This window comes from Stegostoma tigrinum, chromosome 35 (assembly GCF_030684315.1).
Source record: "Stegostoma tigrinum isolate sSteTig4 chromosome 35, sSteTig4.hap1, whole genome shotgun sequence".
Classification (NCBI taxonomy): Eukaryota; Metazoa; Chordata; class Chondrichthyes; order Orectolobiformes; family Stegostomatidae; genus Stegostoma; species Stegostoma tigrinum.
Window position 1 is genome coordinate 21,064,048 of NC_081388.1, and position 23,655 is coordinate 21,087,702.

At 43.7% G+C, this 23,655-nt stretch overlaps 1 protein-coding gene across 14 annotated transcripts in view; it reads right to left on the reverse strand.

Moving 5' to 3' along the window:
- Positions 1-736: 736 nt before the first annotated feature.
- LOC125447595 (BTB/POZ domain-containing protein 8-like) overlaps positions 737-23,655 on the reverse strand; it is a 71,619-nt gene continuing 48,700 nt past the window's right edge. For all 14 annotated transcript variants that reach the window (XM_059639951.1, XM_048522136.2, XM_059639954.1 and 11 more), the window contains 4 exons: positions 15,729-15,807; positions 11,040-11,233; positions 4,293-6,488; positions 737-2,029 (listed from right to left, as the gene is read on the reverse strand). In XM_059639951.1, the coding sequence (XP_059495934.1) occupies positions 1,575-2,029; positions 4,293-6,488; positions 11,040-11,233; positions 15,729-15,807 (2,924 nt within the window). In that variant the 3' untranslated portion in view covers positions 737-1,574. The remainder of the gene's footprint in view (positions 2,030-4,292; positions 6,489-11,039; positions 11,234-15,728; positions 15,808-23,655) is intronic.

The window sequence follows — 23,655 nt, forward strand, 5'->3', positions numbered from 1 at the left end:
CTTTCTTAAAAGAAAAAAGGGGAGGTGAACAACCAAAGCAAAAAAACCAAAAAAAAAAATCACTGGCAAGACCAAAAGTTGAACTGTCCATGTCTAATTACCTTGGATTGCTTTAGTGGACATCCTTGCATTTTTGGTGGTTTAAAAACTGGAGGTAGTGCAGCACATAATATGCATCTTCTGTCCATTGAAAGATGACTCATGGCTCTCAGACAGATTACTACTAATTTTAAACAGCTAATGCCAGTTAGCTGAAAATCCTGGCTAAGATGTTGCATTTACCACTTTTTACTTACATTGCTTATTTCCTGTTAGGATGCAAGTGTTCAAATTCTGATGCCCAGTCTTAAAAGTTACTGCTCAAAAAAAAAGTTACTCCTCAGACTTAAAGTGGAAATTACCCAATGCAAGCCAACATCTGTGGGTCATGGGCAGTGTATCAGCATGTTGATCTTAAAGCCAAGGGACTGTAGACTAAAGCCAAAAAAGAAAAAATATGGAGACAAACCTGTAAAACCCAGTTTACTTGCAAATACAAGGTGGTATAAAAATTGTTGCTTTTTGTTCCAAAAAGTGTTCCTGCATATTTGCATACTACACATCTAAGGACACTTAGTTCATCCACTGGGATCCTTAAAAATGTGCAAAAATAATTGCACCAATGCACTAGAGACAAAAACATTCTTCGCTTGAGCAGACAACCTCAGGCCTGCATCATGGCTTCTATATGTTAGAGTTTGTTTTTTTTTGGGGGGGGGGGGGTGAGGAGGTCAGATAAAAATTCTGAACTTGGGCTGCAAGAGCAAGCCTAAAAATTGATAGAATTCCATCTTAAACGAGTTTATTCTTCCCATTTTCAAAAATTCAAGGTTGGTTGGTCGTAACATTTCCACTTAGAAATAAAACAATGATTAGAGGCAACTTAGACAAAGCGAGGCACATAGCAAGAACCCAATACAGCTGTTTTTAAAAAAACTAAATCTTGAACTATCTAGCTGCAGTAGATACACAAAATTAGATCTTCATTGCAAACTTACACCTTGTTCAAAGTCACCTGTCAGAAGATATACTTTAAAAACTGTAGCCAAATATTTAAAAGTTATTTGCATCCAAGTTGAGCAGATAACCCTCAAGTTGGAACAGACATCATTGAAGATTACCATTAAAAATGTAGGCAGCTTTGGAGCAGAGATACAAATAAAACATTCAAATTCAGGGAACAAGAGTTCTCGTCAGATTGAAGTTCTAGACAAAAGCCTCTTTACTGCAAAACTCAACCTGTTGAATGCATGAAATTCAATAACAAAAAGTAGTGACAGTAGCACTTCAAGGCTGGTTCCCATCATAAAAGTGCATTGTCTTGGACCTGGAAGTAGGAATTTGAAAACACTGTTGAGGACTTAGAGCATACCACCATTGTGCTCTTGGATAAACCCATACGAAGCCCACTAGGGCACATGGCCCCCTAGTCTGGACTTTTTGAAAAAAAACCATCAAGAAAGAAATGTTAACTTTACCAACTGACTTAGAAGCACTACCTTTTGAGGCTAGAATGTACAAGCAAGAAGAAAATATTAGTGATGAGTCTCTAGCTCCACTACAGTCCATTCACCTTGGGAAGAAGAAATATCTTCAGGAGAAAAGCTGGTGACAGATGTGATGCTGGCTGTGGAGTCATCTAGTGGTGATATAAGACCCGTCCACTTGCTCAGCTCTGCCTGGTCAACTGTCACCTTACTTTGTAACTTCATACCATCTCCAGACAGCTGCAACGTCTGGTTGATCAGCTGCTGCACAACCTTCACTGGTTCAATCTGTAGCATCAAGACCCTGTCACTGGGCTCCTCCATGAGTTCAGGACGTTGCCAGTCTGTCGGTTTCTGAATTTGCTCCTTTTTGAGGTCATCATCCAACCTGGTCTCCTCTGCTGTTTCTACTTCATAGATGGTGGAAAGGATTGGAGGTAGGGGTGGCGATATCCATGGTACACCAGCATGCGGCTGTAGTGGTGTTTGATCGCCCAAGAGGCCTGCAACAGTTGACAGCACTTGATGATTGAGAGAGAGAATAGTTCAAGCAGCAAAAATCCACCTTGTGCATGCAAAATCTACCACTTAGAAGGATGCAATTGTTTGCACATAGTAAGATGTAGACAGAGTGAGCATAAGCACACATGATAAATGACAGGCATTCCTGCACAACAAATATGATTGATCGGGGATGGATGGACTAGGAAGGAGTGGAGATTTGATTTGGTGTCGTACATTCCAATGCCTAACTGATCTTTATAATGAGTTCTCTTTCCCCAAGGGTTTACTTCCAACTTTGAATATTCAATGATCCAACTTCCACCACAAGACTAAAAAAAAGTTGCAGAAGTCATAACAATTTCTGATCAATTTTAAAATTTGGGGTCACTTTCCTAGAAAAAAGTTTGGATAATTGTGGACTGACCACGAGGTGAAGTATTTCCATTTCTACTTCCACCTTGTCAAGACCATTCAAGGTTCTTATATGCTTTGAAAAGTCACCCCTCACTAACCACCAGTGAAAACAAGCCCAGTCCTGTCCAAACTATTTGCATATTGCAGGCTAATAAAACCAACCCTGAATCAGTGAATTTACATCCCCCCTTAGAACTATAGGGAGTTGGAAGTGTGGTCTGTGTAACTTCCCATCCCTTTAATTCCTGTCTCTTTTTGGAAGCATCACATTGACTTCTGCAGAAGTCACCTAGCTATCTAAGTCTTGGAATTCTGCAGTCACCTTTGACTTTTTCCTGCAAAGCAACCACCTTCCTCCACATTCTTCCCCCCACTCCCCACCACATCCACCAGGTCTCTGCCCACCTCACCTTGTCTGTAGTTGGTCTGTGGCAAAATCGCCACGTTGACTTCACAAGAGGACTCTACCTTAGTATCACCTGCCTATCTACCCACTTCCACATCATTATAATTAGCGATTAGGTGGAGCAAAAATTCAAAAACAAGCAAAGCAAACTATAGAAACAGCAAAGTGTGTGTTATTCCAAGTATAGGGAACATTTCAGTCTCAATCTGCCAACAGTAATTAAGTGATGAAGGCCACATCCATTACATATCTTGGGATTAGGAGCTACTTTTGCAGGACAAAGCTTCAAACAGTTGATTAATTCACAAATTTCATTTTTGTTCAGTGTATACTGAAGTAGCAATTGATTGTAGCATCAGAAGGGGAACAAAGTGAAATGAGACAAGAACACCAAATGCAAATCAAACCGTTGCTTGGCTTGGATGGCTAGAGATCAGAATGCCGAAGATATTTTGTAACTTTAGTTGAATGACAGCAACATTGCTCACTGGTTGCTTCCAACCGAGCAGTCTTATAGAAAAAAAAGGTGTTTGTTAGAAAGGTCACTGCTTCAGAAACAATTTATTTGAAATGATTTAAAGTCAATACACATGAAGTTACTGTGACAGACATGTTAGACAGATCTATCCCTGACCAAAAAAAAAGGGTGTTCAACACAAGTCCAGACCACCACTGTAAAACAGTAACTTAGACAACAGCAGAGGATGTTTTTCTTTTGATAGGTGAACCATTGCCCCAGTAATTGGCAGACTGAAATCACCCAATAAGCCCTCAACTGGTCAATGGTACAATTGTACAACTCTCCACTGGAGGGAATATGCAAGCCAACTGTTACACAAGTTCCAAGTCATGATTGCGGTATCGTAAGAGGATGGAGAGACTGTACATTTTCAGAATGGAAAAAGCAGGGAACTGTTTCAAAATGTTGTCCAAAGGGCTGCTCAGACTACATTCACAAAAAGAAACAGCCAGATTGCAGTTCAATGCTAAAATTTATTACAAGTGATGCAACTATGAACACATGCTAACCGGTTTCTCAGCCAATTGTGTCAGTTCATTACAGTTACATGGGGTTGATTGGGGAGATAGGGGTGAGGTCAGAGACCACATTGCACCTTCCCAGCACCTAATCAAAAAAAAAAACAACTATTTGAGGACAAGCAGTCTTTGAAATAGCCAATTCCAGTGTTCCACCAAAAAAGAGAAAGTTTTGAACATATTTCAGCCTCACTACTGGAATAGATGATTTAGTGGCACAATACAGAATTTGTTGATTAGGGTAAAAAATTTACAGGCATGCAAAAGTCAAGCTCAGTGCAGAATACAATCCAAGTCAGACTTCCCATCTGATTTTTAACATCTATTTCACTGATCCTTTATCCTCATGACTTAGTCAGCTTACCTTTGGATACAATTGCATTTAACCAAGCTCTATACGTTACCTGTCAACAGCCTATCATTCTTTTCACAAGCAGGATAGTACTGCTGCTGATGCAGCATGTGATTGCCATTTGCATCAGTGGTGGGAGTGGACAGCTTCTGCACATTAATCACACTCTCATCAAGGTGGTCTATTGGATATCTTGCAACTGGTTCCTCAACGTCACAAGACTTGGATTGATCAGACTCCAATTCTGCTTCTGCCAGGTCACTGCCTTTGATGGGCAAGAAAGTCACTTCAGGAACAATAGCATCTTCCACATGCTGAAGAAGACTGTTCTCAAGAGAAGGGCTTACTTCAGCTCCACAAGACTGATGGTCCATTGCAAGGCCTGCTCTTTGGCCACAAGTGGAAACTTCTGGTGAAGACCCAACAGCCAAGTGCATGCAGTTTTGAGAAGCAATGGAATAAGGAACCTCAGCTGTTGCAAGTTCTTCACTCTCATCCACAGCATGAAGAGTCAAGTGTTTGAAGGAACCTGAGGAAGCAGCGTGGCTCAGTGCTTCCACGTTAGAGTCCATTGTGGTTTTGTCCTCAAATACTGGATTATCGATTCCTTCCAAACCACATGGGCTAGACTCATTCACTCGTTCACAGTCAACCTCCAAGTGGTCTTCATCCTCTGAAGACACCATGGGCTCTGTTGAACGATCACCATGTAGATCATCTGCTGCAAATGTATCTGGCTCTTCATCAACCCTTTCCAAGTGAATCCCTAAATCCTGATCCAGGTCATCTAGTGGGCTCAGCATAGTCTGAGGAACATATATGTCCCCAGATTCTAGTTTCTCAGACTTTGACTCCACTCCTGAACTGCTGTCGTAGTCCTTCAGCTCCTCAGGAGTACTGGTGGTACTGCTGCTTTTTCCTGCCAAGTCTGGGCCACTCAGTGTACTTGACTTGGAGACACCCTGGTCTTCATGTGACTCCTCTGATGAAATTCCCAGCTTCTGCTCCAATGGCAGGACAGAACCCTCCTCCTGTCTGGTTTGTCTGGTCTCCACTAGGTTTGGAGATTCAAAAAGGCGATCTTGGTTGTCTTCACTTTGAAGAGTTTCAGGGCAAAGCTCATTAGGAGATTCTTCTGTATCTGCCTCTTCAGAATATTCATACAAGCCAAGCTTTGCTTTCTCTACATTAGTTAGAGGACTGTCCATCTCAGGAGAACTGTCATCAAGACAACACTCTGAAGGTGGCCCTGCATGAGGTGCTAGATCCTGCAGCATTGGCACAGGAGCAGCACTGCCATTGATGTTGGCTGATCCATCTCCCATTGGGGAGCCATCCTCAGCTGAGCTCTGAGACAGGCCCTTTCCTGAAGGTGTTGAACCAGATTCAGCAAGTAAATGCTGTACCTGCAGGTTGTTCAGATCAGTTCTCTCATTAATGGGAGTACAGGTCTCATCATTAAACTGTTCAGCTTCAGTTTTGCTCGAGTCCACTTTGACAGGGGTTTTGAATGAATCAGGAGTGCCAAGATTTTGTTCCTCATTGAGTGGAAAGTTTAAATCAGTTTCTGTCATTTGGTCACTCAGACCCTTGTTTCCTTCATCCAAGTCAATAATAGCTTCTGTTGAATCTTCCTTTTGACCTTCAGCTGCTGCGTTTGCTCTCGTCCAAGAGCTTGTTTCAACTTCTTCATCCTCCATCTTTGCTGCAGCTGAGATCACGATCATTTCAGTATTGCTAAGGCAAGGGGTTGACTGCATTCGCTGGGGAGATGGAAGTTCTTCGATCTTTAGGTGCCCCTGAGTCACTGCCACATCTTCACTGGACAATATTGCACTCATTTCCTCATTCACCACTGCACTCTCCACCTCAGCTGGCATTTTTGGCAGAGGTCCTGCCAGCCCTACAGCCCTCGTTTCCTCATCAACATAGTTTTCAGAAATAGGCTTCCTGGCAGAGGATGACAGAGTCTTATTTGGCAGGGATTGCTTCTCAACATTTCTCTTCAAGGGTTTAGTCGATTGTTTGGGAATATTCCCTGCAGGCATCTTTGAAGTGGCATTACCTGGCTGTGGTCTTGCTGTGGATCTAGTAGCCACTTTGGGCAGCTGACCCTTTGCTCTTGCATTTAAGGTCTTCCCCTCTGCTTCTGAAGGTTTTGCAGACGTTGGTTTTGTTGACTTCACTGCTCGGGTGACTTTGTTGAGTTCAGGGCTGGAACGTGCTAGTGAAGTGGCAGACTTAACATCTGGAAGAGAAAGTGGTAACAGTAAGTGGGAAGGGAAACAGTTACAGCTCTTTCCATCATATCCAGTACTTGGAACAGTGAGCAGGGATATCCTTAAACATTGGTCAGCTTCAAAAAAGGCAGGTATTCTGGGTTTCCACAACCCTTTGTAGAAGTGCTTCAATACAAATATTTCTTCCACAGCCCCATTCTAAAAAAACAAACATTTCCCCTTGTTCGGGGATTTGCAGGAGAATGGGCCAGAAATATCAATTCCTTTAAGCATCATATAGAGCACAGGTGGTTGTTTGTCCATCAAAATCATGCTAGCTCCTTTGGAGTGATCCAGTCATCAAGCAAACCCTACTCTGACCTTAGTGTGTTTTTCAAGTGATTGAATGACTTCAAGACAAAATTTCTGCTTACACCACTTTTGCTGTTCAAGGCATTCTCAAAAATTCCTCATGCCACCATCTCAATCCCCAATCCTTGTTTGGGATCGTTAACAGGAAGTGTTTCTTTTGGTCTACTTTATCCAAAACCATCTGAACACCAATCTCACCTCAAAATCCCTTTGCTAAAGGAGAATAAGCCCACCTTCTTCCATCTGGAATAAAAGCCCTCATCCTAGATGCATCTGTCATGAGACCAGAACCGGATGCAAAATGCAAGGGGGCGGACAAGAACTTAGTGATGCAGCATAATGATCCTCATTTTGGACTGAAATGCCTAACTATTTCTAAAAATCTTATTTGCTTTACCAACCGCTATCCTGAAAACGCCAAGATCCATGCAGAGCTGAACTTCCAGTCCCTCTAGCCCTGTTAGCTTCTAAACCAGGTCATTAAGACCCTAACACCACTCCCAATTTGGACCACAAAATGGTTTAATTCTCACTCCATTCATCACCAGTCTGCCCATTCCACTTGTTTAATACCCATCCTCTTACTGAAGAGACAGATCTTATGGTCCATTTCATACATATTATATAACTTCCACTGGGAATTGATCTATTGATCACGAAGGCTGTTCTAGAGCTGATCTTTGGGGAAGGCAAAGTCTAAAAACAAGAATCTATCATGATTCTCCACTTTGGTCATTAAGTCTTATCTAATTGGATATTGATCCTCATTTTTAATTGAGAGGAATTTTTAAACCCATTTTCTAGGCCGTGTTTCAAAATCCGTATGACCATTACCTACTGCTGTCCTTTCAGTCTTCTGTAACCCACTAAACCCTCAACTTTAAGCAAGTACTGTTGACCCAATACCTAAACCTCTACAGTCAGTTCATTTTCTTCCTCCTCCAGGTACAGACTTCAAAAAGCCACCCACTAGTTACTAGGTCTAGCCTCCCCAACAAGGAACACTACTGTAATCCTCTACCAGCTCCCCAAAACTGAAAGACTTGCCATAACCCAATCCCCTCTCAAAACCAGACTTCCTCCAGCATTCTGATGCAAGCTGTACAGACCAGGGTTTCAGACTCCAGTTCCAGGCTGCCTATCTAGTCACTCTTACTGCCACCCACCATCTGCCAAGATTTTGTATCGCTGTTCCTGATGTTTCTTCTTTTGCAAAGTTGATGAGGGTTGTAGCTTTGTTCTGCTTCCCCCCGCGCCCCCCCCCCCCCCCCCCAGCAGATAAACCCACCTTTAGCAAGGTCCACTGCACCCTTCAGTCAAGGCTCATTTTCTCCCTCAAAAAAAAAAGTCCCATTCAACTTTGAAAGGATCCATCACAGTCTCTCCATTTGACCCCAGTTAATATTCCTTACTTCCCCCCCCCCCCACTGAGGGAGGGAGTGCATAATTGGTAACAATCGCAAGATTAATCAATCCCTAGACCCAGCTGAAAGTTCTGGGGAACCCAAGTTTGAATCCTGCTAATAGCAGGTACTGGAATTTGGGGGTGGCACAGTAACTCAGTGGTCAGCACTGCAGCCTCACAGCACCAGGGACCTGGGTTCAATTCCAGCCTCGGGCGACTGTCTGTCTAGAGTTTGCACATTCTCCCCGTGTCTGTGCACGTTTCCTCCGGGTGCTCTGGTTTCCTCCCACAGTCCAAAAGATATGCAGGTTAGGTGGATCGGCCATGCTAAAGTGCCCGTTGTGTTCAGGGGTGTGTGGGTTATAGGTGGATGGGATGGACTTGGTGGGCCAAAGGGCCTGTTTCCACACTGGAGGGAATCTAATCTAATTCCACCCCAGGAAGAAAACAGACAGAAGTTCACCTTTACTCTTGCCTGAAAGATCACCCAACAAGCACTTGGTCTATGATATATTTTTTAAAACAAACATTTCTCAGCTCTACACCTCTTTATTCCAACACTTTGCACTGCAAAGTATTTAAACTCTTCACTATTGAGGTCTATAGAATACCCTTCATGTTGTACCTCTCCTTCCTCACTGACCAACTGGGACCAAGCTTCATACTGACTACCCCCAGCCAGCATTTCCTCTTTACCACACCATCTTCACAACCAATATTCCCACCCCAGTTAGTTCCCCTTCCCCCAATCTGGAGACGACTTAGTCAAGATGTCCAGGGATGCCTCTGGAGCAGGTGGAGCTTGAGCACAGGTCTCCTGGATCAGAGGTAGGACACTACCACTGCACCACAGGAACCCAAATCTGAAGAGTTTAATACACATTAGTTATCGACATAATATTCTCTCATTGCTTCTGCTTTGTGACTACACTGTGGCATTAAGAGGCATTTTTGTAGGAAAGAGGTTTTAAGGCAGAGGTGCAAGCTGTTTACTGAAAACATGTAAACGGCTTGTAGTGCCCTGGAGATTTTTCCTTAAAACTCAAACAATAGAAGGAGCCTGAATGGGTGTGGTCAATCGCTCAGAACTAGGCTTTAAGTTTTAGCTTTCAGCAGCTGCTGCTGGGGGTGTTGAAGTAGAAGCTTTTTTCACCTGTCTTGTGGTTACAGCTTAAAAAAAGTGGAGCTGCATTAGAGCTCTGAAATTTGCCTTTTGCCAAGTGTTTAAAGATGTTATTACATTGGAATGGTTAACTAGTTAACAACCTAGAATTCAAGATTTCCCAATACAGTTGTTATTCCAATGTATTCTTTGTTGTACTTTAACAATAGAAAGTAAAACTGTACAGCACAGGAAGGGGTCATTGGCCCATAATGTGCTGAACATGGCACCAAATTGAACTTTATCATATACCTATATTCCATGCACAGTTGGGCACTTATCTAAAAGTCCCTCAAATGCCCCTATCATATCTGCCTCCGCCATTACCCTGGTAATGTGTTCCAGACTCCTGCCATGTTACCAGAAACTCTTTCCCCCGCCCCCAACTTCACCTTAAACTGAATGCTAATTGATTCAAGTTTCCTAAAGCACATTGAGCATTTCTTCAGAGTGTAGCATGTGCCAGAGCAGCACTGGGACCATTCAGTTTGAATGGATACTTTGTCCCAAATCAGGTTCCAATTTCCCAAGGATTGGAGTCAGTCCTTCCGCATCCAATGCTTCAGCGGATTTATCTTAACTGACACCCTCAATAAACCAAGAAATATTATACCTCAAAAACTGCCATGTTTTCTATTTAAGTGTAATTTCTGAGTAGTCAGTTGGGGGCATGAAAGAGAAGGCTTCTTTTCTTAAATAGAACTTGCTGGAAAAGTTACACTGATTGATCCTGTAAAGAGCACAGTGATGTGTAGAGATAGGAGCTGCCAATGCTGGAGAATCAGAGACAAGGTGTAGAGTTGGATGAACACAGCAGGAAAACTGATGTTTCTGGTCCAGACCCTCCTTCAGCTTCCTTGCACATCTGATGCTGCTTGGCCTGCTGTGTTCATTCAGCTCTACAGTGATGTGTACACCTCCTACACTACATTTCCATTACTTTAACTGCACGAGCCTCTATCAACTAGAATCTTTGATCAAGTGGCACATTTAGCCCCACTGGATGCTAGTTAATAAAACGTTGTGTTAATGGAATATAGACACCGAATTCAATTAATCCCATTCAGAGCAATCTCCACTGTATCCCAGCCAAGTCTGTACACCATAGCTGAACCATCATTGCAAAAAAAAAAAAAAGAAAGCAAAAAAGGCCAGGGTGGGTGGGGGAAAGAGAGAAACTATCTCTTCACAAAAGGCTTCTCTAATCTCATTTTCCTGATATTTGACCACTTACTGATTCATTCAGGTGTCGTCCCTGGACATTGCAAGGGGCAGGAAAACCTTTCGGCTGTGACTTGGGGGGAGGGAGGGAGGAGAATAAAAAAGTTGCATTTGCAAGTGTTACACAGAAAAAAGGATGTTAGAGATATGGAAAAACTGAGCTCCCATCTCAGGGATGGAGAAATTTTTAAATAAAATTAAAGAAAGAAAAAAGAAAATTCACTGGACTGGGGTAGAGTCTGATCAAAATTCTTAAAATGCCAAGATTACACAAGTTGTTCCCAGTTTTCCCCACTTCAGATTTGCAGTTCAAAAGGGAATTCAAAGATTTCAACTCAAGAGCCTGCCAGCACAAAAATTATAGCTGTGTGGCTAGCGCTGAATTCTTAATTCAAGCACTTAGTTCTTATTCTCCCCCACCTTTGTTCAAAGAGGTGATAGGTTTTCCTGTTTGAGGTTTTGTTGACAGGACACCTGACTGAGCTGGATGGGATCGGTCACGAGGATCTCTCAGTAGCAGCTGTTTCCTTGGTCCTCCTGTGCTGACAGGTACTGGCTGTCTTCTCAGTGCTCCCGTACTCTGGGTCAAGTGGCTTGAAGTAGTGGCATCTGGTCTTTAAGAAAAGAAAAGGGAGATTGCTAAAAGAAACAGTTATAATCTGATGTACACCCTTCAGCCATGTTTGAATGCAAAACAAGTTAGACTGCAAAAAGTACAATTTACTTAGTGAAACAGACAGCATCTATTGTAATTTCAGCAACACCTGATGGCCATTAATGCAAGAGAGTGACAGCTACTTAGGTTAATGGCTTGTGCTGCCCATCCCATGAGTTAATATTGTTCCCAAGTAAGACATGCCTTAGGCAAGTTTATAAAAGTGGGGATGATGCACAATCTTTTGGGGAAAGTGAAGGGGACAAGGAAGGTGGACTGAGGATTGTCAGATCACTCATGATCCCACTAATGGCAGAGCAGACCTGAGGGGGGTTTCAAATGGCCTACACTTGTTCTTATGATCTAACAATATTCAAGTGGAGGAGCTTTAAGCTGCCGGACAGTTCTGGGCTGCCATTTCTCATCAAGCCAGCAGATGGTGCCATTTCTCTAAGCACTGAAACTACTGTAGCAGTCAAAGACCTGAACTGCAGACTCCAGACCAACATCACATTGTAAAACAGGGGCAATGGGCAACAAATGAATTGCATTTCAAGCAGCTGAATTTATTGTAGAAGCAAAACGCTGCAATACAAAAATGTCCAACATCAAAATTTGCTGATTGACAGGCTTACAGACGATTGACAGTGTTAGAATTACAACAGAATGCGGATAGATCAGGTGAACGGGCAAAGCTGTAGGCAGGTCAATGTTAGGTTGTCCATTTTGGACCAAAAAAAGGATAGATTGTGGATTTGTCATTTCAAAGAATGAAGACAAAGATAAATACACAGTGGATGCTCATGTGCACAAGTCTTTAAAAGATGGTTTTGTTCATTCAGTTGTGGGACATGACTGGGTAGCCCAGCATTTGCTCGTCCCTAGTTGCCCTCAAGGGAGTGGCAAGCTGCCTTCTGGAAGCACCACAGTCCCTGCACTGTGGGTTCACCCACAATGCCCTTAGGGGGCATTCCAGGATTTGGGCCCATGGACATTGAAGAAACATATGCTTCCAAGTCAGGATGGCAAGTGGCTTGGAGGGGAATTTTCAGGGGGTGGTGCTTCCATGTATCTCCTGCCCATGTCCTTCCAGATGGTAGTGGTGCTGGGTTTGGAAGGTGCTGTTGGAGAATCCTTGGTGAATTTCTGCAGTACCTACTGCTGCTACTGAGCATTGCTGGTGGAGGGAGGGGATGTGGTGCCAGTCAAGTGGCTGCTTTTTCCTGAATGGGGTCAGGCTTCTTGAGTGTTGTCGGGGCTACCACCATCCAGGCAAGTGGAGAGTATCCCATCACACTCCTGACTTGTGCCTTGTGGATGGTGGACAGGCTTTGGGGAGTCAGTGAGGATTCCTGGGTTCTGACTCCCCCTTGTAGCCACTGGGTGTGTGTGGCTGGTCCAACTGGAGTTTTTGGTTAATGGTAACCCCCAGGATGTTGATAGTGGGGGGGGATTCAGTGATGGTAACACCAAAGGGCTAGAAGTTGGATTGTTTGTTATCGGTGATGGCCATAGCCTGGCATTTGAGGTGTGAATATTTCTTGCCACTTGTCAGCCCAAGCCTGGGTCTTGTCCAGATCTCATTGCATTTGAGCATGGGCTGTTTCAGGTGCGAGGAGTCATGAGCGGTGCTGAATATTGCAGTGAACATCCCCATATCAGACCTTATGATGGAAGACAGACCATTGAAGCAGCTGAAGATGGTTGGGCCTAGGACACTACCCTGAGGAACTCCTGCAGAGATGTGCCCTGGACACAAGATGACAGACCTCAACAACCACTGTGCGCCAGGTGTGACTCAAGGGACACGGGTCCCCAAATGGCATTAGGTCAAATGTCAGCCATGATCACATTGAATGGCCCACTCCTGTTCATATGAAGGCTGCAGAAACTCAGGTCCGATACCACCTAGTGAGAAGTGATATTACAATGAAACATTGGTAGCATTTGCAGAGAGTGTTCCTCTGGTGTTTGTCCAAATTTGGACAACGTCAGTTAACTTCAGATTTAAAGATGTTACTAGATAGGAAATATTTCCTACGAACATTTAAAGAAAAGGAATTGGTGAAAACAGGCAGTTGAGATGGTTGAAGTCATGACCAGTGACCTACAGAATACAGAGCTCCCCAGTCAGGAGGGGGTAGTGTCCAGCCCCTCCAGTTGCCTCTGCTGTCCAATTAGTTCGGATGATGATCCAAACTCCCACTTTGTTTGCCTTCACTTCTACCCCAAATAGAGAGACACTGAAGGAGTGCCATGAACCAGCCTTATGGAGCTAGAGAGAACTCAAGACCTAGAGTCTCAAATTGGACTCCATGCTTTAAAGAGGTTGAGATCTGACTCACGGTCATCAGCACAGAAACAGACCCTTCTGTCCAGCTAGTCCATGCTCACTGTAACCCCAAACAAAATTAATCCCATCCATCCCTGTTCTTGACCCATGTCCCACCAAACATTTATGTACTTGTCCAAATGTCTTTGGAATATCCTAAAATTGTACCCACTTCCTCCGAAAGGCTCATCCCACAGTCAGTGGGAAAACTGTGTCCATCATATTGTGAAAAGTATCTCCTCTCACCTTAAATACACCCCCCAGTCTTGAAATCCCCAAGGAAAGACACCTGCCATGCACCTTATCTGAATTCCCCCTCTTATAAAACCTCCATAAGGGTCAGTCCGCAAACTCTTACCTTCCAAATGAAGAGAGTCCCAGCCTATCCATACAAGCCTTGTCTATTAGGAAGTGACAATTGGATATCTTCCACTCCTGCAGGCAATCACTTCCAAATACAAAATTGTCTCTAAAATGGTACTCACCTCACTTAAATGTAAGAGGCCCAACTAGACTATTACTGATTGTCCCAAGCCTCCTCAACTAGTCAAACTCAACATTTAGATCCATTAGGATCACAGAGGTCAGCACAAGTCAGAAGAACAGAGAGGGGAAGAGTGGGCAAAGGCATGTTCCGTGCTAAAAGGATTAACTTTAGGTAGCTTTCTCAAATCCTTCTAAGTGGAAGAATCCCTGGAAGAGGCTGGTTACCAGATGCTGGAACAGCACTGACAGAAGTGAAAAGCCTGCCCTCTATTTTGAGACCTGCTCCTACGTCACGAGTACAACTTTGTTCAAGCGCCTCCCAAAAGCCCAGGGGACAATAGGCAATATGCTCACCTGGTTTGCTTCTTAAAGCACAGTGTCAGTCAACAGCAGAAATGTTCTGTTTTAAGTCATAGAACCCCTATAGTACAGAAGAGGGTGTTCACCCAACAGATAATCCATGGGATGTCTCCTGTTGCTTTCAGTGAGCTCTTAGTCATTGACCAGGTTACGGAACACTAGAATACTGAGCCACTGATCAGTTAAGATTACAACAGCTCCAAAGCTGGATACTGAAATGGTTTCCTTGCCAACATTCTTGGATCCTTGTGATTTCTGTGAGCAGCTCCAAGAGGAACAGAGACCTAGAAATTAATGGGTTTATTCAAATGTTGACCATTAAAGACAAATCCAAGTTCACAAATGTAAGCTCGGCTGCCAGACAGACAGCCAAGGTGCTGAAATGAGGAATAGACCATTTGCATCAAGCCTGCTATTGCTTTGGAGAAAAGCTGTTCATGATCTGACCTCAGCTCCATTTTACAGAGCGAGTACACCCAAGTCAGACTCAGGAGATCTGCAGAGAGCCCAAGATCACAGGTCACCACGATGTGCCTCGTGAACGGTCTTGTGACGAGATGCGCGAAGAGGTAATTGCAACTGTCCCAGTGAGCAGTGCTCCATTCCACCGGAAGGTAATCAGTTTACAACACGTGACCTGAAGGTTCATAGGTCTCACCTCCTTCTCTTGGGAACCACTTGAAGCATGATATGCTGATGGAAACATGCTCTTCGGCTGTCATGGGCAGTGGGGACCTGATCCTAGCCCATACCTGTACATGGGCCTGGGATTGCAACATTTGTTTACATTAGCTTTGTATAGCCAATCAATCACTGTTGAATCCTTCAACACCTCATTCCCAATATCCTAGTTTAAGTGATGAGGGATCATATAGGCCATTGCCATTAACCCCATGGTTAAACAGCCTACATTTGGAGTACAGTTACTACCCACCACCCCATGTCTGTTCACTCCAGATGAGAAAACTACTCAATTGGCCCATTAGGGGGATGAACAACAGATCTCACTTCCTAGTGTGTGCAGCCCAATCAAGGGAAGAATGATCCACATTGGAAATCTAAGGAGTAGGAGTAGGAGCAGAACAAAAATACTATAGATGGATGCAGCCTTCAAGGTGTTGGTGTGGAGGTGAAACCGCACAGGCTGGCTTTGATAGCAAAAAAAAAAACCACTTATTCCAGGTGTCAGTTCCTAACATCTGGGGAGATCAGAACAACAAGATGAGTTATTTTGAAGAGGCAGTGTATCCCCAGGCAGAACCACATACTCTGTTACCTGGCTGACTTGCTCTGGAGGGGTCTCTCTGGTCTGGAAACAGGCACCTTGGCCACTGCAGCAACTGGCCTCTTGGAAACTGCAGAGAGAATTAATACGGCACGTCAACACAGTCGCTCGGATTAAGCCTCCCTTAGTTCAAGCTAATGTTGCTCAAAATACTGCATACCCTCTACATGGGGAAGGATAAAAAAAATTATGTTTAGGGACCATAAAGAACTTAAACGGGCAAGAATTTTAACATGACGCTCAAGCTTGCAGGCAGTAATTCCAGCAACAGGGTAATATGGTGTGGGATTTTAGGAGTTTTATTGGTTACAGTCATTTAAGTGGACCAGGTGTGAGTAAAGGTGGGTGGTAGCACATTGCTAGTTTTTCCCCCAGGTCCAGGCTCATGCTCCAGGGATTATGGGTTCAAATCCCAGCATGGCAATTAGTTTTTTTTTTAAAAAAAGTAAAAAAACTCCAGTTATCAGTTAGTCACTGTCACCATGGAGTCTGATCAGTTGTAGTCAAGGAGACCCAACTGGTTCATCGATGTCCTTAGGGAAAAGTCAGCCGACATTTTTCAGCCAGTCTGGCTGACATTCAACCTCCTTGCTGCGGGTCTGGAGTCTATTCACAACTGAATAGTGCACAGCAAGAGACTCGCTTCAAGAACAATTAGGGACAGACAGCACAGCCACAATTTTACAACAAAGGTAAAGGGATTTCACTCGTATTGTTTCAGAGGCAGTAGGAACTGCAGATGCTGGAGAATCTGAGATAACAAGGTGTGGAGCTGGATGAACACAGCAGGCCAAGCAGCAGGAAGGCTGATGTTTCAGGCCCAGACCTAGATGGTCAGCCTTCCTGCTCGGCCTGTGTTCATCCAGCTCCACACCTTGTTATCAATTGTACTGGCTGATGGGTTTACAAGGACAAGGTGTTCAACAAGTGGTTTCAGTCCTTGGAACATGCATTGGGATGGAGGGTTAGGACAGTCTCCAGATCCCTTCACAATACAGCTCACCCCATTTTTTGGGGTAATCAGTCTTTAGAAAAGTGGACCCTGCGTGATTTTTAGGCTATATTGTACTTGCAGCTGATGCTGGGATTTTGGTTTTACATCAAAATTGCTAGAGCTGTTATTATCCCCTAAACAAATTAGAAGCACTCAGGAAAAACCATCTTTGCTCACTATCGCCACCCTGTTGGTGTCTCAATATCATTGGCTCCAGTACGCATCTCAAACAGATTCTCCACCCAACTCCAAGCCTCTAACCTTCCCCCTCCCAGTTAGGCGCTCACCTACGAGGGTTGAGGATTTAGCAGCAAGTCCTGCTTAAAAAAAGTGATCAACTTGGAGGTGTGAGAATTTAGTGACTGGGCCTTGTACGTACTAAAATGGCTTCAAAAATAAAGTGGAAAATTTAAGTTGCTGCTGCATAAATTGCTGAGCACACAGTAATCAAGTCCCAGGTCACTTGGTGTAAAAATAAAAGTTACTCCAGATTGAAATGAGGAACTCGGACACACAAACATCCAGCTGTGTTTACAGGGCTCTGTGATCCACCGGTGGTGTCCTACCTTTGAGGCGAATGCAAAGTTCCAACTGCTCCAGTAGGATTGGTAATATACCGAACATGTTGATTAAAAATCCAGCCTGTGATCACAGGGAATCCCTACCAAGCCATGTTCTCATTTCCTAAGGAGATGACACCAGAAAGCTGCCATTTTACACAGCTCCAGAATTCTGAAACTAAGCGTTAGAGGCAGCTGTACAGCATGGAAAACAGACCCTTCTGCCCAACTCCTCCACGCTGACCAGATATTCTAAATTATTCTAGTCCAATTTGTCAGCATTTGGCCCATATCCCTCAACCCTTCCCATTTGTGTACCCATCTTGTTAAATGTCGTAATTGTACCAGCCTCCACCCATCTCTGGCAGCTCATTCCACACACCACCCACTGCATGAAAAAGATGCCCCTTAAATATCTTCTCTTCCCCTTCACCCCCCTCCACCTTAAAACCTATACCCTCTAGTTTTGGACTCCCCCACCCCACAGAAAAGACCTGGCTATTCACCCTATCCATGCCCCTCATGATTTTATAAACCTCTATAAAGGTCACTCCTCAGCCCCCAATGCTCCAGGGAAAAGAATGGCCCTAGCCCATCCCCATAGCTCAAACCTTCTAGCCCTGGCAACATCTTTGTAAATCTTTTCCAAACCCTTTCTAGTTTCACAATATCCTTCCTATAGCTGGGAGAACAGAATTGCACACAGTGTTCCAAAAATGGCCTAACCAATGTCCTGAACAGCTGCAACATAACCTCAATAGAGGCAATCCAACCAAAGGCCTTCTCCACTATCCTATCAAACTCTAACTCCACTTTCAAGGAACTATGAGCCTCCACTCCGTGGTCTCTTTGCTAGGCAACACTCCCCAGGACCTTACTGTTAAGCATACAAGTTCTGCCCTGATTTGCCTTTCCAAAATGCAACACTTCACATTTACCTAAATTAAGCTCCATCTGCCCACTGACCCGTTTGATCAAGATCCCATTGTAATGAGGTAACCTTCTTCACTGTCCACTACAACTCCAATTTTAGTGTCATCTGTAAACTTACTAATCATTCCTACGTTCACAAAGTTATTTACATAACATAATGGACCCAGCACCAATCCTTGTGGACCACTGCTGGTCACAGGCCTCCAGTCTGAAAAGCAACCCTCCACCACCCTCTGCCTTCTAGCTTTGAGCCATTCTGTACCCAAATGGAGAGTGGCCCCTCTATTCTGAGATTTAAATTTTACTCGCCAGTCTACCATGAGGAAACTCAGCAAGCATCCTTGGAGTCCATACAGACAGTGTTCACTGCTTGGCCCTCATTCATTTCTAAAAAGAAAGATGGCATCTGCAACAGATCCTTTTAACCAATGGAGGTCCCAATTAGTCTATATTCAAACCAGGTTCCTGCCATGAGGAACACCCAGGAGAAATATAGCCACAAGATTAGGACTCTGCCTGACGTTTTTGTATTTGTAATTGCTCTGTTGCGTCCTTTTGTAAAAGGATTCTAACTGCTTCCTAGTAGCAGATACAAAGCTAACTAGCTTCCAATTCCCCATCTCCCTCCTTAATTTGGCAGTTTTAAAATCCTCCTTCTGGAATTTAGGAATATTACCACCAATGCATTGGATTATCTGCATAGCTCTGTCTTCTGATCCTGATGCATCCCATTTAGTGAATCCCAGCTTTTTGCTTAACTCTCCTTTTTAGTTTCCCCTGTGCTTTGCTCGAGTGACTAAATTCCTTTGGCACCCTTTGATATTTTTGGAATTATATTGGTGTCCTTTACCAATAAAACTGCAAGTTATTTATTCTACTTTTTCCTGGTTCTCCAACATTTTCCAGGCCCCCCCCCCCCCCCCTTCCCTAAATAGGCTTATGTTCACTTTGGCAGGTGCCTGTGTTTAGTAAAAGCTCACGCTGTTCAGTTTATTAACTAGATTTACCTCTTAGTTTGACTTTCTGTTAAAAAGAGTTCAAAACTATTGATCCATGAACTTCCTTTCAATGTGTGTGCTATTATTCCTCAATGTCTTTGTGTTAAACCTCTTACAGTCAACTCGTCCCTTGCCAAGTCCTAATTCCCTATTTAAGCTTCACATAGCTGTTTCTGCCCAAGTGCCTTTCATGGCATTGCTCTGGGAATACTAGAATGAGAAGCCTTGAGAAAAAGTTGGTTGTACTAGGCTTTTAACTGCCAGCATTCAGGAAAGAGGTAACTTGGCTGAAAAATATCCGAGTGACCTTCACAAGGTAGATGTGGAGAAAATGTTCCCTTTCTGTGGGAGAACATACAAGGGCCACTCTTCTTAAAAAGATTAGACATCACTTGCGATGTTGCCCTGTACCTGCTCCATGGTGAACGTTTGGGACGTTTCCCTAAGGTAGAGGCAGTCACTGAATATTTTCCTTGCTTTAGCCAGGATGAGAGATGATCAAGGTAGGTGAATAGGAGGCTTATTGAATGGTGGAGCAGGCTTGAGGGGCACATTCAATTTTTTTGGCCTGTATCTGTTTCTCATGTACACCTTGACTAATCAATGAAGTATCAGGATCGGAGTGAGATCCTCTTCAATATTCACATTTAAAGTCAAGTTGAGACTTGCTGTTCTAATTCTGTCACATTCCTTTTATTTTTAATCTGGGTCCCAGACAGCTGATTAGATTATCAGCCTAGATTTTAATCCTTGACTTCAATATGTTAATTGTCTAATTTCTGCCTTGAGCATTGGTCATACAGACTTGCCAACAATAACATTGCAAACAAACGTTTTAATCCACAATCATGATGTGGTTTGAAATGTCACTCAGTATTTTCATGTTCTTTACTTTTGGGCTGCAATTCATCAATTTTGAAGGATAATTGACAGGAAGATGTGGAAAATGTGCCACTGTTCAGTTTGTCTTGTGACTGACTTCCAAGTCCTTTTGGAGCATGTGGAAGGGATCAAACAATAATTTGAGGCCAAGTACAAAAAGGGCACAAGAAATTAAGGATTGAGATTTCTGAAGCACCTTGCCCCTGGAGTCAGCTCACTCTCCTTTTTTTATTTCTTAAATTTCATGAACTACAGACAACCCTGGATTGTCAAAAGACAACATAGCTCTCGATTTTAAAAACAATAGAACTGCAGATATTGGAAATCCAAAAACTTCACATTGCTGGACATGTCCAGCAGATCAGAGTGTCTGAAGCGAAATCTTAACTATTGTTTTTTGGGTTGCGTCCCTTCCTCAGAATTCATAACTGTTCCCCACACATCCTCTTCAACTGCTGCTAACAGCCTGCAGTTTCTGCAGGTATCCTAAAGGTGAAGATGTTCAGCACATTTCTTGTGGCTTTTAACCAAAAAAGACTAAATGCACAGCACTGCAGATGTTGTAAACCTAAGCAGGCCTGGCAGCATCTGACGAGAAATCAGTGTTAACATCTTCAGATCTAGTGCCCCTTCCTCAGTTCCAATGCTGCCAGACCTGCTGACCTCTTCCCAGCAATCTGTGTGTCTATTTTGGTAAGTAGGCAGTTTAACTGGTCCACGTGTTACTTGCTAATTCTTCCACTGGCTTAGTGGCTCTAAATAGAATGACTGTGTCTACATTTCTTTTCTTTCCCCTGTAACAGCCCCCATCATTCTACTCTTATGAGACAACAAGGTGCAGAGCTGGATGAACACAGCAGGCCAAGCAGCATCAGAGGAGCAGGAAGGCTGACATTTCGGGCCTAGATCCTTCAGAAATTGACAATAGCTTTCCTGCTCCTCTGCTTGGCCTGCTGTGTTAATCCAGCTCTACACCTCGTTATCTCAGATTCTCCAGCATCTGCAGTTCCTAATATCTCATTCTACTCCACTGTTGTTCAGTAATTGAAATATACAATTCCATTCCATTTGTAATAGCCTAGGTTAATTTCTCTCACTTTATAGTAAGAGGGCTTTGAATGTTGTGTTCTCTTAATGCATTCATTTGCATCTAAACTCCTAACCAAATCTTGTATATTTCACAAAAATAAATGTTTTCTTTTAATGTGAGTTTATCCACTTTGACAGTGTATGTGCCATTTATAAAATGTTGGCCTTCGAATTATTTTCTATTTGGAGATGCCACATGCAGTCTCCAGGCTGCAGGGGGCTGTCTTGGAGCAGCTGATGGCCCAGTGTGATTTGGAGTTGAGTTGACACATCTCTCCCATTGAGACCATCAGACTGACAGCCGTAGCCAGTGGATTAAGCAACACTGGGAGTAGTGAATTTAAAATTAAGCCTATTTTTGTGGAAAATGTCACTTGACAAAATAATTGTGACAATAAAGTGTTACAAGCTGTTTAGAACTTGATTTTTAAAAAACGGTTAGCCAACAGCTATGCTGTAAAATTTCACATTTCTTGCTTTATAAGTGGTTTACAACCGTTGAAACTTTAACCGTTGAAGCATTAAACCCTTTAATCCTCCACCTGCCCCAAGAGGTCCCCCTTCTGAAGCTTTCTTTCCTCTTTCACAGGATAAAGCTCTCTCTCACTCTCTTTTAAGGCAGCATTTCTTGCCCATCCCTAATTGCCCAGAGGGCAGCTGAGAATCCACCAGTGGCTCCACAAAAGGCTGCAAGGATCAGACAGTGAGGACACCACTTTTCATCTTGCAGTCAGGGATTAACATTGGCCTAAAATCTTAAACTGGGATTGATTTAACCCAAAAAAGTGGGAAAAACCACCAACTGGAAGTGGTTATAGAATGCAACAAGGAGGGAGCTGAAACACGTTCTGGAGAAATCAGTGCTAATGTGGTAGAGGCAGGTGTGATTTGGAGAAGTGAACAGGCAGATTTCTCACTCCACACAAAAACTGAAAGAACTGCTGATGTTGTAAACTAGGGACAAAACAGACGTTACTGGAAAGGCTCAGGTCTGTCAGCATCTGAAGAAAAAGAAATGTTAATGTTTTGGATCCGGTGACCCTTCCTCAGAGCTGATGGTGACAGGAAAGACGTCAGTTTGTACGCATAAAAGAGAGGGGGTTGGGGTAGGGAGTAAATGATGGGATAGAGCCTAAAGAGAGAAGATCAGTTGAACAAAAAGGAGTTGATAACTATCTGGCTTTTGCTGGGAGGGAGGGTGAATAGCTGTTAAATAGGGACTGTTAGTGACTAACGACAGGGAGCATGTAATGACAGGCTGTGTGGCAACAAGGCCTGGTGTGTGGGGTGGGGGGGGCTGGGACTTGGGAGAGTTTAGGCACTAAGATAACTGAACTCAATATTAAGACTGGAGGGCCACAGGGTCCGAGTGGAAAATGAGGTGTTCTACCAACTGGTGCAGAGCTTCGCTGGAACACTGCAGCAAGACAGAGACAGATGTTGGCCAGGGAAGAGGGTTGGAGGTCTTTTTTGACAGCAGAGCGTAGATGTCCTGGAAAGCGGTCACCCAGTCTATGCTTCCTTTCCCCAGTGGAGAGGGCACTGCATCGAGAGGAGCAAATGCAGTAGACTAGATTCTAGGAAGTGCTGCTTCACCTGGAAGCTATGTTTGGGGTCCTTAGATACTGGGAGGGAGGTGGTAAGGGGACAGGTGTTGCACTGTCAACAGTTAGAGGGAAGGTGTTATTGGGCAATGGGAGCGAAGGACATGTGGACCAGAGTGTCCTGAAGGGATTGGTCCCTGCAGAAGGCAGGCAAGAGATGGGAGGGGAAGGGAAAGTGTCCGGTGGTGGCATCTTGCTGGAGCTCTCACTACACAGTCATTGGCTGGCCAGTACATTAAATAAAACCCAGGGTGAATACAAGAGGCAAAGCTCAGCAGCAGGTTCTCATTTTGAGAATGAAACAAGTTAACTGCAACAAAGTTTCTATCTTGTGGCCAATAGATTTTACAAAGCAGGCATTTTTGGAATGATTAGACTGCCTAGAGCGATCAAGTCAGGGGAAAAACCCACAGAACAAAGTTACACAATCTTTTACCAGTGGAACCAGCTTCCAACTGTTATTGCATAGAATGTGTGCAATGTTGTGAAAGTTAGCATTTCTTGCCTACCCAACAATTAATAGCCACATGTGCTGCAGGTCTGGAGTCACATGTAGACCAGATTGGTTAAGAACAGTAGATATCCTTCCCTAGAGGGAGTTTATTGAGAATCAGATGGGATTTCACAAGGTGGTCACTGTCAGGATTAGACTAGTTTTAAAATGCCAGGTCACCTTAACAAGGCTAGTAAGTGGGAAAGGTGTTTAAAGCATGTAGGATTTTCATTCTGCACCTCAGCTAACGAGGAGAGCTGCTAAGTTATGCAATAATGCTGGCTGGGTCGCAGCTGGGGTGGGGGGGTTGGGGTGTTGGTGGCGTGTGCACGCAACTTGGGTCACTGCACCGGAGGGTGTGCAGA